General features: G+C 43.1%; 1 protein-coding gene across 5 annotated transcripts in view; it reads left to right on the top strand.

Moving 5' to 3' along the window:
- LOC105684547 (dachshund homolog 2) overlaps nt 1-16,193 on the top strand; it is a 182,984-nt gene that overhangs the window by 24,774 nt on the left and 142,017 nt on the right. For 3 of the 5 annotated variants that reach the window (XM_048651401.1, XM_048651404.1, XM_048651400.1), the window contains exon 2: nt 3,652-3,678. The exons of the other annotated variants lie outside the window; for them this stretch is intronic. In XM_048651401.1, coding sequence (XP_048507358.1) covers nt 3,652-3,678 — 27 coding nt within the window. The remainder of the gene's footprint in view (nt 1-3,651; nt 3,679-16,193) is intronic. 5 annotated transcript variants of the gene reach the window in all.

The following is a 16,193-nucleotide window of genomic DNA, read 5'->3' as shown; positions in this document are numbered from 1 at the left end:
GATACAAAACAATCACAATCGACAATTTTTTGATAATTCCTACGATTTTTGACCAGAAACAAAATTTTATTGCTCTGAGTACCCCACTTGATTAATTATTTATTCAAAAAACGAGTGGGCTACCTCAAAATATCGAGTGAAAAACTTTTTCCACCTAATGATTACTCGATCGATTGCATGAGTAGATAATTTTGGCTTTTAGATTTGGATTCCTGAGCTGATTATACGTGAGATTACTCTTGAAAAACCAAAAAAAAATTCGATTTTTGAGCAAAAAAAAAATCATTATTTTAATCAGGTTTAATATGCTTTTCTGACGTATTTTTGCCTCAGAAAGCCGAATCTGAAAGAAAAATTGATCTATCTCTAAAATTGACCGAGTTATCACCAATTTTCAGCTTTTTGGGGTCAAAAATAAAAAATTGATTTTTTAGTCTATCTAAATGTAATTTGAGCTCAGGAATCCGAATCCGGAAGAAAAATTGATCTATCTTGAAAAATGATCGAGTTATCCCTATTTTTCCGCGATTTTTGGCATAAATTTGAGGATATCTCGAAGGGAAAAAATCGTAGCTCGATTTGGACAACGGATTCGTGTTCCTGAGGTCAAAATACGTAAGAAAAGTGCCATACGATCAATTTTAAAAAATAAAAATTTTTGGTCAAAATTTGAGATTTTTCCAAGGGGTACCCCTTACGATTTTTTCAAATTTTGACCAAAAATTTTTATTTTTTAAAATTGATCGTATGGCACTTTTCTTATGTATTTTGACCTCAGGAACACGAATCCGTTGTCCAAATTGAGCTGCGATTTTTTCCCTTCGAGATATCCTCAAATTTATGCTGAAAAATGCGAAAAAATGAGGATAACTCGGTCATTTTTGCAGATAGACCAATTTTTCTTCCAGATTCGGATTCCTGAGCTCAAATTGCATTAATATAGACTAAAAAATCAATTTTTTATTTTTGACCCCAAAAAAGTGAAAATTGGCGATAACTCGGTCAATTTTAGAGATAGGTCAATTTTTCTTCCAGATTCGGATTCCCGAGGCCAAAATACGTCAGAAAAGCATATTAAACCCGATTAAAAAATGATTTATTTTTACGAAAAATCTGTGGCTCGGTCTCGCGTCGATTAGTTTCGCTGTATGAGAAAATTAGTCACGGTCGAATTTAGAGACTCATTGTTTTAGAATTTTTTCTCGATTATACGAAATCCTTCGGTTATGTATTTTCAAGACGTACCTATGGGAGAGCGCATGTATATTCTAGCCGCATGCACATCGCATCGTCAGCATCGCGTTGAACGGAAACCGCGGTAGCTCAAAAGCGTCGATCATTAGCCGTTCCGCGCGTTGACGATGACTCTTCAGCTTATTTCGACTCCGCAGGATTCCTTTCAAACCCATATACGAAGCTGCCGATCCTCCGCAGGTATATAATACCCCTCTATATACCTCAGAGTCGTTATATAATACCTAAACTGACCCTCAATCTTTTGGGTAGTAGAAATTTGGCGCTATATTAATAGTTTTGTTTGCCCACTTGTCCAGCTATTCCTTCGTCCCTCATATATACCACAGTCGTTAGCCGAGGAAATATACCGTATAATAAATCTATAGGGTGTTCGGAAACAAAACAAGTTAACACCTCTTCTCCCCTGCAGCGATCGCATCGTGGAAGGCGCGCAAAATCACGGAGAAATTAGAAAGACCATTGCACAGATATGTGGAATTGAAATTCACGTAGATACGTACTACTACTACCTATACGTATCCTTTAAGTCGGCCGAAATTGAGACGGGGACCAGGTCGGTTCGACCGACCGGTCGTTGTTTCAACTTTAAACGGCCGAATGACCGAAGCCGCTGCAGCAGGTCCCAAACGAGGTTCACGAGGATCCGTACGAAACGGTCCCGTAGAACCTGCAGGAGAGAGAGGCAGTCTAATCCCAGAAAAATCAAAAACAAAAGCCGCCCGAAGCGGCAGCGAGGGACGATTTGTTCGCTCCGCGGGAGGGCGACTTAACGAAAATAAGCCAACTTCTCACATAATTCACCTGGGAGTGGCGAAGCTCAGCTATGAGAGGAGAAAAACTGAATACAAATAGAAATCATTAATAGTTTTGTTTCGAGCCGGTTGCGCCCTCCAGCGAACGAATGTTACGTCCGTACGTTCGAATTACAAACTCAAAACTCGGGCGATTCCCGTTCAAATTGAAAATAATCGATCCTCCGTTTCCTCGAGATCCTCAGGGATTAAAAAATGTAGCTGCGCCCGGGTTACCTGCGATCCGAACGGACGGTAGCTCGGTAGAATTTATTCGGGGTGCGGATCGAGTAGAATAATATTCGGGAAAAAATTTTCCCATCAGAGTCGCAGCGGCAAGAGCAGCGCGATCGTATCAATCAATGACACGTACTTTTCGTACAATAGCTGGTATATCCCATTTTTTCATTTTCATTATTCTTTTCTCCCTCATCGTCGCAACGTGCGGAGCATGTGCACGGTACATATATACCTATACGTACCATGATATATTTTTTTTATTATCGTTGCCGTTGAAATGTCATTGTTGTACGATTTAAGTTACTTTTTTCAATTTCATTTCACTCGGAGTCATCAGTCACCCGGTATATAAATATTAAATTCGCTAAAAAAAAAGCCCGATACACATACAACGTTTCGAGGGCTAAAGTTGCAACGTCAGCGACGTAAACAAAAACTTCTCGCAGCTGACCGGCTTAGCCAATCGCGTTACTGCACCTCGCGTTATGCTCTCCGGGACACCGTGTAACTTCGTATATATATACGTACGAACGTACTTACGTACACATATACACATGTACTCGATATCCACCGATACCACGTAAACCCTTGACGGAGTGGGCGATTCGATCGAACCGATCATCGTCGCAATGATATATATACCTACGGCCTGCCCGAGCTTACGTCGAACTCGATTATTCTAATAACACGCGGGGGCAAAGGATCGGATGAAATTGAATCCAGCGGGCGAGTGGCCTCGATGTTCACGACCGATAAGGCGCCTAAGGAATATACATCTGTAACGTATTTGAAACACACGACGTCCGCGAAATTATTTTCCACGTTACACCGGGATCGTTGATCGTAGCAAATTTCGACGAACCAGAATTTCGGAGAGTTTCTTCTCATCTCTCTTTTCGTTACGTCGCTCGTATCCGACCGATTTTCTCGAACGGGACGTCGAATTATCCGATCGGTTTGTACAGCCGTGCGCGATGACGCAAACGGATTACACGTATAGGTACGACGGGATCTCCCGGTGCAGGGGCGTCGATCGAGATCCGTCCACCCGATCAGATCGACGCGCCGATACGCAAATAACTCGATCGAGTATTAAGAATTCCATGTGTATCTCCACCTTGTATGTATATGTTATGTTCTCCGATATCTCTGATAATAAATTAGTGTCAATAATAATTTGGAAACTGATGTATAACACGTAAATGCGTTCAATGTGTCGGGTATGCACGATGCGCATATCTGCTTTCAAAAAATCAGAGTAAATGAGTAAATAAATTAGAAAAAAAATTAAAAAAAAAAAAAAAAAAAACAATCTTGAAAAGTGCGATCGGTATCAAGCAACATATTTCTATTATTTTTTCAGATGTCTCACAATGAAAGCGACAGACAGGTATGCCTTCAGAGAAATCTCTGCGAGTCTAAGAGAGCTCTAGAGTGTAGCCTACTACTATAAATCGATAGTCGGTATCGGCATCCCATGCACCTGTATAGAATGCGCTATCGATATTATCAGAAATTCAAATTTTCCGTCCATCTTCACCTAACTTCTATCACATCTTCTCCTCTTCGGCTTTCTTAGGTACGTGTTTGCACAAATTATATTCTTTATATTCAACCAATTATTTGTGTTAAATAACATATTTGCATATTATACATATACGTATATATATCTATATCTATCTATATTATACTCTATAACTCTCTATATTCTCATGCCCGATTTGTCGTTCAATATACTTATATATATACATATATATCTCTGTAGTGATCTATCGCCTGCATCCCGCATACTATTTAAACATAGAGCCTCTAGATTTCATACAATACACATAAATTTTCTGTGTTCGATATAATCCACGACACGTGTAACGTCCATTGCATACATAGAGAAAAAAAAGATTAACAAATCAATCTTATTGCATTGCTATAAATATATTTGCCTACAAGTAAACCTCTTGCATCGCCGTTAAACGTGTAAGTGCGTCGTCTTTGAAGTTGCGAATTTTTACAACGTTAAAACACACGCTGTATCGAATTGATATACGGTTCGAAATCTGATCTTCGTCGTGATGGAAAATTATGCGTCTAATTCGCTGCTCCCCGTTGCATTTACGTAGCCCGTAGTACGATAGCTATATAACGTGTCGTGTAGCTATACGTCTGAGCTCGGAGCGCGTCCCCCTTAAAAATCAGCCCCGATTGGCGTACCCCGTGCGTCGCTTCAAATCCAACCCCGTAGCTGCCGCTGTTGTTACATACGTCTATGTATCACATACGCTTATGTATATATATATATATATATAATATGTAATAGTCCGAACAACAGCATGGCGGTTGCCCTTAATATATGCGACGGTCATTGGCGCGTGCATATATCAGCCATGCGCTCCAACGGGTCTAATTATATGGCGGCCATTTTGCTTTATAGTACTTGAAACAACTAAAACTTGAAACCGAAAAAGTTTGTTTGTATTCAGCCGCGTCCTCTCTATCGCAAATCCCGGCGAAATTTTGGCGACGAGGAATAAAAAAAATCAAAAAACTCTCCGTCATACCCGAGCTGCGGAAGGGTCTTCCGAATCTCGAGATGTTATACGTTGATCCCGTTCATTCGATTTCTGTGCGAACTTCGGGGTCAGTGTTTTGTTCCGACCATGGCGTGAAGAATATAGTAGAAGGAGAAGAAGAAGCGGAAAATAACATCTTCGAAACCACGCCTCCGTAAATCTCTCCCAATAGGTATATAAGTGCAACGTGTTTGGTGCTCTATTGTCCTGAATTGGTGCGGTACTTCCCACCCTTTTTTGAAACCCTGGTATATCCTGTGCCCCGATGGAGAACGCGTTGCGCAACCCACTCTTTCCCCCCCCCTCGTACATTCGCCCCTCTCTCTCCCGGTCAATCTCCGGTTTCTCTATTTCTCTCTCTCTCAAGTTTTTCCCTCCCTCTTTTACCCTCCCTTACACGGAGCACGTGGTGAGATGAAAGGGAATCCATCATACGTTGTACCGTTGCAGCGTGTATTGTTGCGTTGCCTATAGGTGTATAGTGTAGCGTTTACGGTTACCTAATAATTACAAGCCCGTGTCGTTTATGCGCCCATACACCGTACCCTGCGTATAGCGGGGAGGAACCTCTTCCCTCGAATATATTGTAATAATAACTATTCGAGTGCAGATTCCGAGTATACGTCGCTACACAATTCGAGTACCCATAAGTAATATAGATAGCGCGGGGTGAGCCGAATATGGTGAAAAAAACAGAAGGACAAACTGGGTGATTTTGGGAACGTGGGAAAGGGAAGGTAATCGGGGCAAAGGTTTATCGGAAGCGCGTTGAAATCGATGTCAATCATTTTTTCAACCCTCGTCTGACGGACTCTTTTAGGGAAACAAATTTTTCCATGGATCGGTTTGGGTTATATTTTCAACTTTTCGCACTCTGCAGTTCGTTTTTGTGAAATCCGGGCAGAAGAGCTGAAAGAAGTATGCGGTTGCTGAGGAAAGGAAAAGAAAAAGATCGTTGACGCGCGGCGTCGCGACGCACGGAGCGTGTTCGATGTATATGTACGCGTACGTGCTGTATGAGAGCGCTCTTGAAAAAAAGGTGAAACGGACGAGCTGGACCGTAATGCGGCGTTTCATCGACACAATGGCATCCCGCTTCTGATGTAAATTGTCTTTGTCTCAAGTAGTATAATTAGATGGAGAGGTGTGCACGGAGTACACCGCGTCGGTTATACGCGAGATGAGAGTTGTTCGGCGATTCGATTCGGCGTGAATCGCCATTGCCTCGATATTCATTGTTCGACTATATTGTGTGTTTGCGGCGCACACCGACGTATCGTAATTTCAATTGGCCACCGACGTGAAACGAAACATCGAGATCGGTTATGGCTCGGTCGATGAAAAAGTACCGATTCTCGATACTGTCGCAGGATGTCGGGCCACGAGATAATCGAGTCTCATTATCAACGTGAAATACAATAAAACGACGAGAGGCGCTCCGCGAACACGGAGCTCTTTAAAAGCGTCTACCCCAATAATTACGAAGTGGTTATTGAAATGCCGGTACACGGTAATTCGGGTACTCGAGTAGCTCACGAGCATTAAACGAGGTACAATATAAAATACGTGCAGTCGGCACTGGATGCTAAATATCGTGCTTTGCAGCATTAACACTGTCTCAGAACGATTACAATGGAACTCTCTGGATTAATTAACAATTAGCATCGTAGGTTACAGCTCGGCTATAGTTATTATAATTTTAATGATAGAACAATTTCGCAACTGCTCTGCGTGTCGGCTTATGCGGAGGGAAGGGTGGTATATACGAGGTGTACACAACAATCTAAGATCTCTCTCCTCCTAGTATTCGCACTCTTTCTTCTTCTTTCTTTCCTCCTTCTCTCTTTCTTTATTTCTTTATTTCATTGCGCCTCTTTCTCTTCCTTCCTCTCGTGGAATCGTACGCCGTGCGTACGTACGTATAACCACCTATGCTGGCCAAGGAGGGGCTGCGAGTACCACTCTTAGAGAACTCTATGCTAAATTCACTTGAGATATGTGCTCGAGTCTCTAGAGCGGCACTCACGTTATACCGGAGAGAACGCGTTCACCCGGTTTCCTCACTATACACACCGTTCTGTGTACTTAAACTTGTAAGAATATATCGCGCGACAACCGTATACGTGTCTAGCTATAATACAATGAGCGTGCGGCATAGGAAACCGTCGCGAACGGGTAAAATTGATTACCCAACTTAAACTCTGTCCTCCCTGTACACGTTATAGTCTTGTTATACGTGTGTAATTAATACGTACACGTACGACGTTCCAATTTTCCCATTACAAAAATCAGTTTCTTCGATTTAAATATTTTTTTTTTTTGCTTCATTCGATTCGCGTCTCTGTGTAAATTAGATATTATTACAGCGCATTATGATACGATGCGTGAAACGGTTTTGTCTCGTTTAATAATACCCGCGTGTGGTACGCGAGACCTTATCTTTAATCGTTTCAATTAAACACGATTTCTAATCTGTGTATAAAGACAAACTGATATTTTATGCGATAAGAATTATGTGTACAATATTTGTTCGTATAGATAGCAGATAGATCTATGGATATCGTAACGGATTAGTGATTATTTCATCGGTGCGTATCCCCATATTTTATACAGGTATATAATAACGCGAGCGCGAAACGCGCTATTTCCAAGCGGAGAAATATTCCATTGCAAACGTCAAACCTCGCGTCGCGTATACCTATCGCCGTACATACGTATAACGCTTGTAACGTTATGCGAGCGTAATCTTTACGCACGTATCTATACAATGTATGATGGAAATTACGTTTCACCTACGATAAAGAGAAAGAGCGAGAGAGAGAGAGAGAGAGAGAGAGAGAGAGAGAGTGAGAGATGGGGTTGGGTTGGTTAATACGGAGTACGTGGGAGAAGTGCATATTATCAGTTGATTGCAATATGTATATAAGTGAGTTAGAGAGCCACAACAGCTCGCTCAACTCGAGACTGTAAAGGTGGAACGTGGAACGAGATCCGATGCATCAGCTACCAGGGAGACCAATTAGACCGAGCGAGCGTCGCGTCCGCTTCTACTTCTACTTCTGCTTCTGCTTCTGCTCAAGTTGAAGTTGAAGCTTTTGCACTTACGGGCTCATCGTACGCCCCGTTGTAGGTACGTACATAGTTTTCCCGGTGCATCGTGGGTTATGTCAGTTGGCACGCGAAACTCTCATTTACGGTACACTGTACACCTATACATTACGTACACCTTAGCATATTACCTGCCTACTTTTGTCGCATTTCTGACGAGTTAATTGTCCGCTACGTAAATTGAAGCATTTTACACGTTATATTATTCAATCATTATAATATTATTCGTTAGCCGCTACCTCACTCCTCTATCATTATTTTAAATAAATAAGAGAGAAAAAAAAAAAAAGAAACGAACGCTGCTTAACACCTGCCAGGTAGTGCGATTAATACGCAAAATTATACTTCATCGCATCGACTGGGTGGGCAACGCGGTTCGGTTCGGTTCAATGTTTTTCGGCTCGAATTTCCGCGAGTTGTTTTTTTTTTTTTTTTTTTCACCTCTTTTATCTTACGGTAGAGAGAATCCATACTTATACAGCTGCACCGCGTTGAAATCGAAATACCGAAAGCGTTGAAATTTTTCCTCGCGAATCTATAATATCCTACGATTTTTTTTTTTGTTTTTGTTCAGTCAGTCGATGCGCTGAAATGGGAGAAAATGATCGTACGGATACCAGCTATAGATATACGTTTGCAGTGTAAGAAAAGAAGATAATGATTCGATGGATTCCTGGATACCGTCATTATATACTTTACACCCGATCGCCCGATGCTTACAGCAGCAGCAGCAGCAGCAGCAGCAGCTGGCGATATGAGTCGAGAGAGTAATATATCCGAGATATCCCGTAAATTAACTCCGAACATGTCTACGTGTATATAGCTTACTACCGCGATATACCTATATACCTATATGCGTACGTATACACCGGTCGTGTCGAACACATACGCACATATATCGGATATGCTCGAAGAATTCTTGTACCCGCCATCTGAAGTATTTGTTAAATATGTACCCACCACATAATATTATATACCTACTCGTATAGCGTCTATTTTCTATCCTCGTATAAATATGTGCACAACGGGGAACGTTGACGTTTCCTTCGTCTCTCTATTATAATGATCATTGCATTGCGCAAATACCAAACATCTTCGCGACCGCTGAACGCGCGGAAATTTCGCCTTTCTCTCGTCTACTTCCCCGTCTGTTTTCCCCTCATCCGAAGAAGGAAAATTCGTCGTCGAGTTATCCGAGGTGATCCGTTCGTTTGGATCCACCTAATCCAGCTGCGCGGGAGCACCGTGAAAAAAGTGCGGTGTATAAGTGTAAAACTGGAGGGTACGCACAGCAGCCACCAGTTCTTTTCTTATATTCGTTTGTTGTATATAACGAATATAATTTCCCATCGGTCGGCGATCCTCAAAGGTTTTCACAGCGTGTTGAAAGCCGTGGCATAATCGCGCCACGGGTGTCATTTTACATCGAAAAAAAAAGGTGGCTAAGTTCTCGCCCTCGTTTGTCACAACAGCGGTGCGAGCCGCCTCTCTCTCTATCTCGTGTATATCTGCGCCCCCGACGCCCCGCTGACGTTGCCACTGGATGTTTCGATGACCGATATACGGTGACACGGAAGACAAGCCTAACTCTGAAACTATACGGTTAGATGGATAAAATGCATATAAGGGAATAACGCAACGGTACTCGCATCGTACGCGGCGTATAGCGTACGGGTGTCGGGCTGTGCCTTAAATCTCAACTATAAAACCTATGGATATCCGACACAATGGGGAATTTAAGCAGCCTCTTAAATTGTTACGCGCTGTTTGTTGGACTAAATGGGCAAATGCCGGGATTTTACGCATCCACGAATTATTTGTGATATACGCGCCCGGATTCTTTTCCTATATATATCCTGCAGCTCGGTGATATAATAGTCGCGTTTCTTCTTTTTCTTTTTTTTTTTCTGCATTCTTTTTTTGCACTCATCTCAACGCTCGCCGCGGAGCACGATCCTGTGTATAGGTACGGATTTAATGCGAGTCCTAGAGCGGCTTGCTCGACATTATATAAGTATAAATATACCGAATGTAATAATCGCGATGAAAACACATTTGTTTCAATTTCAGTCGCAGCTCCGTATAATGATAATAAACGCGGAAGTGCGGAAGGGAGATGACGAATGAATTGAAAATGTGATAAGGAAAAAAGAGGAATAAAAAAACTTGTAATTGCCAAGCTGGAGTCGGGATAAACGACCGTTTTTCTTCAACTTTTTTTCTTACTTTTCGTTTGTCGTGTAGAGTAGAATCGAATGTAAAGCGTGTAAAAGATATAAGTATATTTATGTATAAATATATATACTACGCGTCTGCCGCTCACGGTCCCTCCGTTTTTTTACCTTTTATTTTTACTTTTTATTTTATTTCATTTTTCATTCCCTCCACAGTTTCTGATCCGCTCTCTTTTTCTGACTGTATACGCAGCCCCGGCGGGAGCTGTACGCGGGACCGTTGAAAACTCATTCCGTGTCCAATAAAAGTTTGATCCGAAGAATCAAGTCACTTTGCCGGCAATTTAACACTCGCCGATCCATCCGTATATGGTGTATATATATATATATATATATATATGTATAAGGTTACGTAATACACGTGTTACGCGTGTACGTGTATATCACGACTCTCCGGAGGGAATCGAAGCAGGAGAGAACTGTGGATGTATATATGAGCGAAATTTATTAGTGCAAGTAAAAAAAGAGGAAGGCAAAAAGAGAGAGAGAAAAAAAAAAAAAGGAACGAAGAAAGATGAAAAGTATCGTAGATTGCATGTTTAGTTGATTACGTTATCCGAGTTGTGTGTGAAAATATCGGCGGGATTATATAGGAATAATGATAATAATTTCGGCGTAGGTAGGTATGTATACACGGATATATCTGCCAACGGCGTGTGTATTTTGTCGGAGATAGAGAAGCAATAAAATTGGAAAATAGATTCGGCAGGGGGATCTCCCTTGGGAATCGCCCTCCGCGGAAGTATCCGACTCAATTTATCTGCCATTTTCCCTTGCTGACCGCTGCCGGCTCGGTCAGTCTCCGAATTGAAATATTTCTCCATTTACCGGGGATGAGATATAGATGGATTGCTACAGATGTGTAAGTTGATTCGAGCGTATATACCGGCGAATAACTTCTCTATATTGGAAATGAAATGCCTGGCATATTTCAAAGAAATGATTTTCCGTATTATATATACCTACGTAGCGTTTTATTAGGCGGATACCGGACGACTAATTTCTTTGATTCGCTCGCGCAGTGAAGTAATAAAAAATTAGCTCCGGACGAGGATTCTGCATACGTTCGGACTACTGAGTTTGTGAGTTTGTGAAACGCTGAAATACCAACGCATTCCGACGTGGAACGTTGAAAACGAACGTGTGTTGTTTCGTTGGACTTATAATTTATTCAAACTACCCCGTAATTAGCGAGCCCAACGTTCGGGACTATCCCAACCTCGTATGCATACGTGTATGCGTGCATTGTGTATACATTTATATACCCATATAACCGACCGCAGGGTTCTCTGAATTTCATTTATCAAAAATCTGCAGCTGCATATGCCGAAAGATATTCATAGTTTCGGATCGAGACGCGCTTCTATTTCATTCCAGATCGAACACCGACGAAAACGGACGCCTAATTTCATCGCGTATCTGTAGAACCTGAAACGATAAAACGATAACTCACGCCGTGTACAGTCGAACTGTTTTCGAATCTTATTTTATTCCCCTAGCGATCAACGACGGATTATTACGTCGTAGGTACAACGCGCAGCGTTACGCGTCCGCGAAACTTCCGAGGAGGGACGCGACGTTGGTTGGTAATACTTTTCCGGTTCTCCTAAAAGCTCAACAAGTCGAATAAAAAGCTCATAAATAAAGACGAGAAATTCTCTCGCCCTTACGGCCGCAGTCGACCCTCTCTAAGCGCCGCACAACGCTTCGGAGTGCCACGAGTTTCCCTTCGCGGGTTTCCCGTTTGCCATACCGTACGATATATAGGTATATATCTATACGTTACACGCTACCGACCCGTCGTGTTTCTACGAATGTCCCTGTGCTGCTGCAACGCCGCCGCCGGCACCTGTTGCACATCCGACAACAACCCACCCTCCCCCTCCCCCTCCACCCCCGTTACCAGCCCCTTCGACACCCTCGCGTTTCACGTGTACGTGTAACGCGACGTCGCGCGCGTATGTACGGAAATCAAACTATACGCGTGTTCAAAATGATGGAGAATGGTGGGGCTGGAACCGGTACCAACACTGAAAATCGTTTGCAAATGCAAAAAATCCAAAAATCAATGAAAATCACCTTGACCTTTGGGGTGAAAAAAGATAAGCCAGCTGTGTCTAGCAGCTGGGTCAGTTTCTGGAAAATCTTTCCTACGTATTTTCCCTAACATTTCATATATGTACTATACATGCAACGGGATAACTCGAGCGAACTCGACAAGCTGCTTGGGATCGTTTTCAAGGGGTTATTAATTTTTGGTTGGGTTTTGCTACGGTATCTATAGCAGGGACACGTACAATGGGAAGATATTGGTCCGGCAGCAGCAGCAGAAGTCGAGCGATAGATAGCACGCTATACGGGTGCAGACTGCAGAGTAGGTACGCGCGGCATGCATATAGGGTCATAGAAACGGGTTGGTACGTAACAGTAGCGATCGCAGCATCACGTGTTTCTTCTTCTTTCGTTTTCTCTTCCCTCCCCTTTTTTTTTTTTTTGAGCCCGCGCACCTTTCACGGAGAATATGTATAGATTCCGCTTACGCGGAGCATCAGGTATAAGGCATTAACCGCCACACCATTATAAACTGCACTGGTGGCATACGAAGATAGATAGATATAGAAAAAGATAGGATTTCGGCGTAATCCGTCAAAGGAGTCTTTCTGACTATTATCTATGATCTCCATTAAAGTTCAGTTTACGCCCTCTTGAGTCTTGACCCTGTTGCCCCCGCTGCTTGTATAATGTACGGTACAATACCAGCAGCTCCTTAGGATCGGTAGGAGCTCCTCTTCAGCTCTCGGGAAAACCTCTCGATTCACCGGCTTGCCTACACCCCCGTGATGTCCTCCCGCTCGCACGTACCTCGCCGTTCCTACCGTCATCGTCTACGGTTCCGTGTAATACCCGTGTAAACATTTTTTCACCCTCAAATCGCACACGGTTCGCTTGCTAATTATTTGTACTACCGTGCGACATTTCACGCTCTGAAACCAACGGGAATCGGGGACTCGAATTAGGATTATCCACGGGACTTGGAAGACTCGCGGTAACGGAACCGCAAAAATTCACCTTTTCTTCGTTCCGATGGGGGGGGGGGGGTACCTACGGCTTTTCTTCCTTTCTTCCTTCGGCTGGGGTACCCGTGCGTCACGGTCCCCGTATTATTTCGCATTCGACGAAACTGCCCGGGCGATGATCGCTGCAGCGAGGTCGGGTATACAAAGGAGAGTTCGCCTATCGTAATTAAAACCTCTTGAATAAACCAAAGGTAATTTTCCCCACTCCGCGTCACTACCGCGCGCACCGTCTACGCATGCACGAGTCAGTAATTGCACGAGTTTCGTTCGTTATATTCCCGTTTATAATATCTGTACGTGACACGCTCCCGCTGTAGCCGTAGCCGTATAGCTGCTCACTTACGCAACACGTATACGTATACGTTACGGGCATGATACGTACGTCACGCATACCCATGTACTACTACTACTGCTACCGCCTATGTGTATAATTCATTTCATAGGCGTATCATATCGCAGCATAGGTATAAATGTTGCGGATGTGTGCGTAGTTGGTTAAGTACGAGGGAAAAGCTCGTTGCAACCCTTCCGTGTACCTCTGCTTCTTAGACGCGCGCGGAGAGACCCTTTCCAGAGGTTCCCCTCCCCACGACCGAACTCGTGCAGAAGCACCCTTAGGTACGACGTATACCGCGCGCGCACACACACATACCACCGTTACATATCAAGTTACCTACGAATAATTTTGTTAATTACGAATTCGGGGTACCATTTTACTCGAGAAATACCATTTCCCCTCCAAAGTACATCTATATTTCAAGCGCTACACGTAAGTTTCAAAAACTGTTAACAGAGGTGATTATATGTACATACAGGTTCAATTTGGCAACGAGATCGTTTCGACTTTTCGTTTTTCTTTTGTCGAGTATTTCGAAAAATGAGACGCCATAAGTCAGATTACGAAGTATCGTCGATTTGAGAGTAGATATTTTGGGCTTGCCACGATGCGTGGCGGACGAGTTGATGAAATGGTGGTATAATTCCAGGTGGTCATGGGCGCGATATTGAGGTGGCGGCAAATCCAGCCGGCATATATACCTGTATATACGTATAATACAAGGAAATGGGAAAAGTTTAGTAGTTCCGCGGTTGAGAACGAAATGTCAACCGCGAGACCACTAAAATGGTCGCGGAAGCTGCAGGCGAAACTCGAAATGAGACAAACTTTTAATTCGTTAATTTCGACTGAGTCAAAGGGTTGCGGGATTGGGCTTATTAAAATTTATATTTTATACACACCGACGTTGCAGGTTTTCTCCCTTGTCGCGTTCCGCGTCCGGAGCCCGGTGTGCGGTAAGATAGGAATACGAGCGGCAGTTTGTGCGGGGCAAAATTAGAGGTAAAGGAAAGAAAAAGAGAAGCATTTTTTCACAGACCTATACCGTGTACGTAGAACAACGCGTGTTTCGTCCCTACTTCTGAGTTTTTTTTTTTTTCTTGTTTTTTTTTCTTTCACCCTCTCCCCGATGCCCAGCGTGGAAACAAGATCCTCGGGACTATACAAGATAGAGTAGAGTTTCATTTTAATACGCAATAAAAAAATTTTCACGCGAAGAAATTACACTTTTATACTTTAATCCTTGGAACAATACCCGCGTGCGCGAACCACCGCAACCCCCTTTCCTTCCCGAAAAAAAAAAGGGTTGTAGATGGAGCTAATATTTTTCGAAGGGTTGAAACCTCGTCTCTGATTTTTTTCTTCCTCCCTTTTTTTTCTTGCCTTCTCATTTTTTTTCCTCCTCGCTACCCCGTTTGCTCTCTCATCCTACGGGGATTCGAGACTTCGCTCCCAATAGACACGATTAAAACGCGATATAAAATATGCAACCCTTAATAAAACCGTCCAATTAGGATAAAAAAAAAAATAAAAAAAAGGTGGAAGAAGGAGGAGAAAAAGAAAGGGAAGGAAGAATGTAAAAGAAAAGAAAATGAGATTAAGTATTTAAGGGGGTGTCAAGAAGATTTCAGGCTGGGTTCAGGTGCGAGTGAACCCTTTTTGCGGAAAGATTAGTTTCTTCGTTCGCTCCGCAGACTTCTGTATAGAACAGAAAGGGGGGATTCGGGGTGATTCGGGGTGTTTTGCTTCGGACGGAACTTGAATTATTTATGGACAGGGATTTTTCTGTCAGTTTTCCTTTCTAATGTTCGAATTTATCGCCGTTACGTGTTAGCTGCGAAACGAGAGATAATATTACATTATCGAAGTATGATAAAAAAGAATTAGAGAGAAAAACAAAAAAAAACGAAGGAGAAGATTCGATCCCGCGCGAAAAAAATGAACGACCGACGCGCGACAAGTAGCCGCCGTGGGTCGAATATTACGTTACCCCGCAGATGTGTAAGCGCGTATAACACGGAGTAAGATTTCAATTAAAACAACCCCTCGTACGGGGGGGATTAGCAGTCACGATTCGCCCCCTAAGAACCAGGGTTATGACTCGGCATAAATATCAATGTAAATGGGTTTCTCCTGTGCCGCGGTGTGTCTTCTCGGAGTAGGTATACGGTTATTTCGGAGTCGCTGCTTTCGGGTAGTCCGGGGAAGATCTTGACGGGCGTAGAAGGGGGTGGTTTTGAATGCGGAACGGTCTTACCTCGAGACAAGCGCGGGGCCTCGCTTATTAACGCAATTATTACCCACGTTTCTACATTCATGAGGTTTAAATTGTGCAATTCTACCCTTATGTAGTATATTACATCGCGCTGAGGTAATTGGCACACCTCGAGACCGAAGTTGGCCGCGGATCGCGAAGAGCCCCCCGTATACACGTATGAGGTGTACGTACGAGGTCGTCGTCGCGACGTCGCGTAACACGCGCGAGGAATCTTCGATATTCGCCCGACGATTATCATTGGCGGAATCCAGAGAGATTGAGTTTCTGCATTTTTATGACGTTAAGAGAGGGATTTCGTTGGGAG

Source organism: Athalia rosae, chromosome 2 (genome assembly GCF_917208135.1).
Source record: "Athalia rosae chromosome 2, iyAthRosa1.1, whole genome shotgun sequence".
Taxonomy (NCBI): domain Eukaryota; kingdom Metazoa; phylum Arthropoda; class Insecta; order Hymenoptera; family Athaliidae; genus Athalia; species Athalia rosae.
This window is presented reverse-complemented; position numbering and strand designations above follow the sequence as displayed.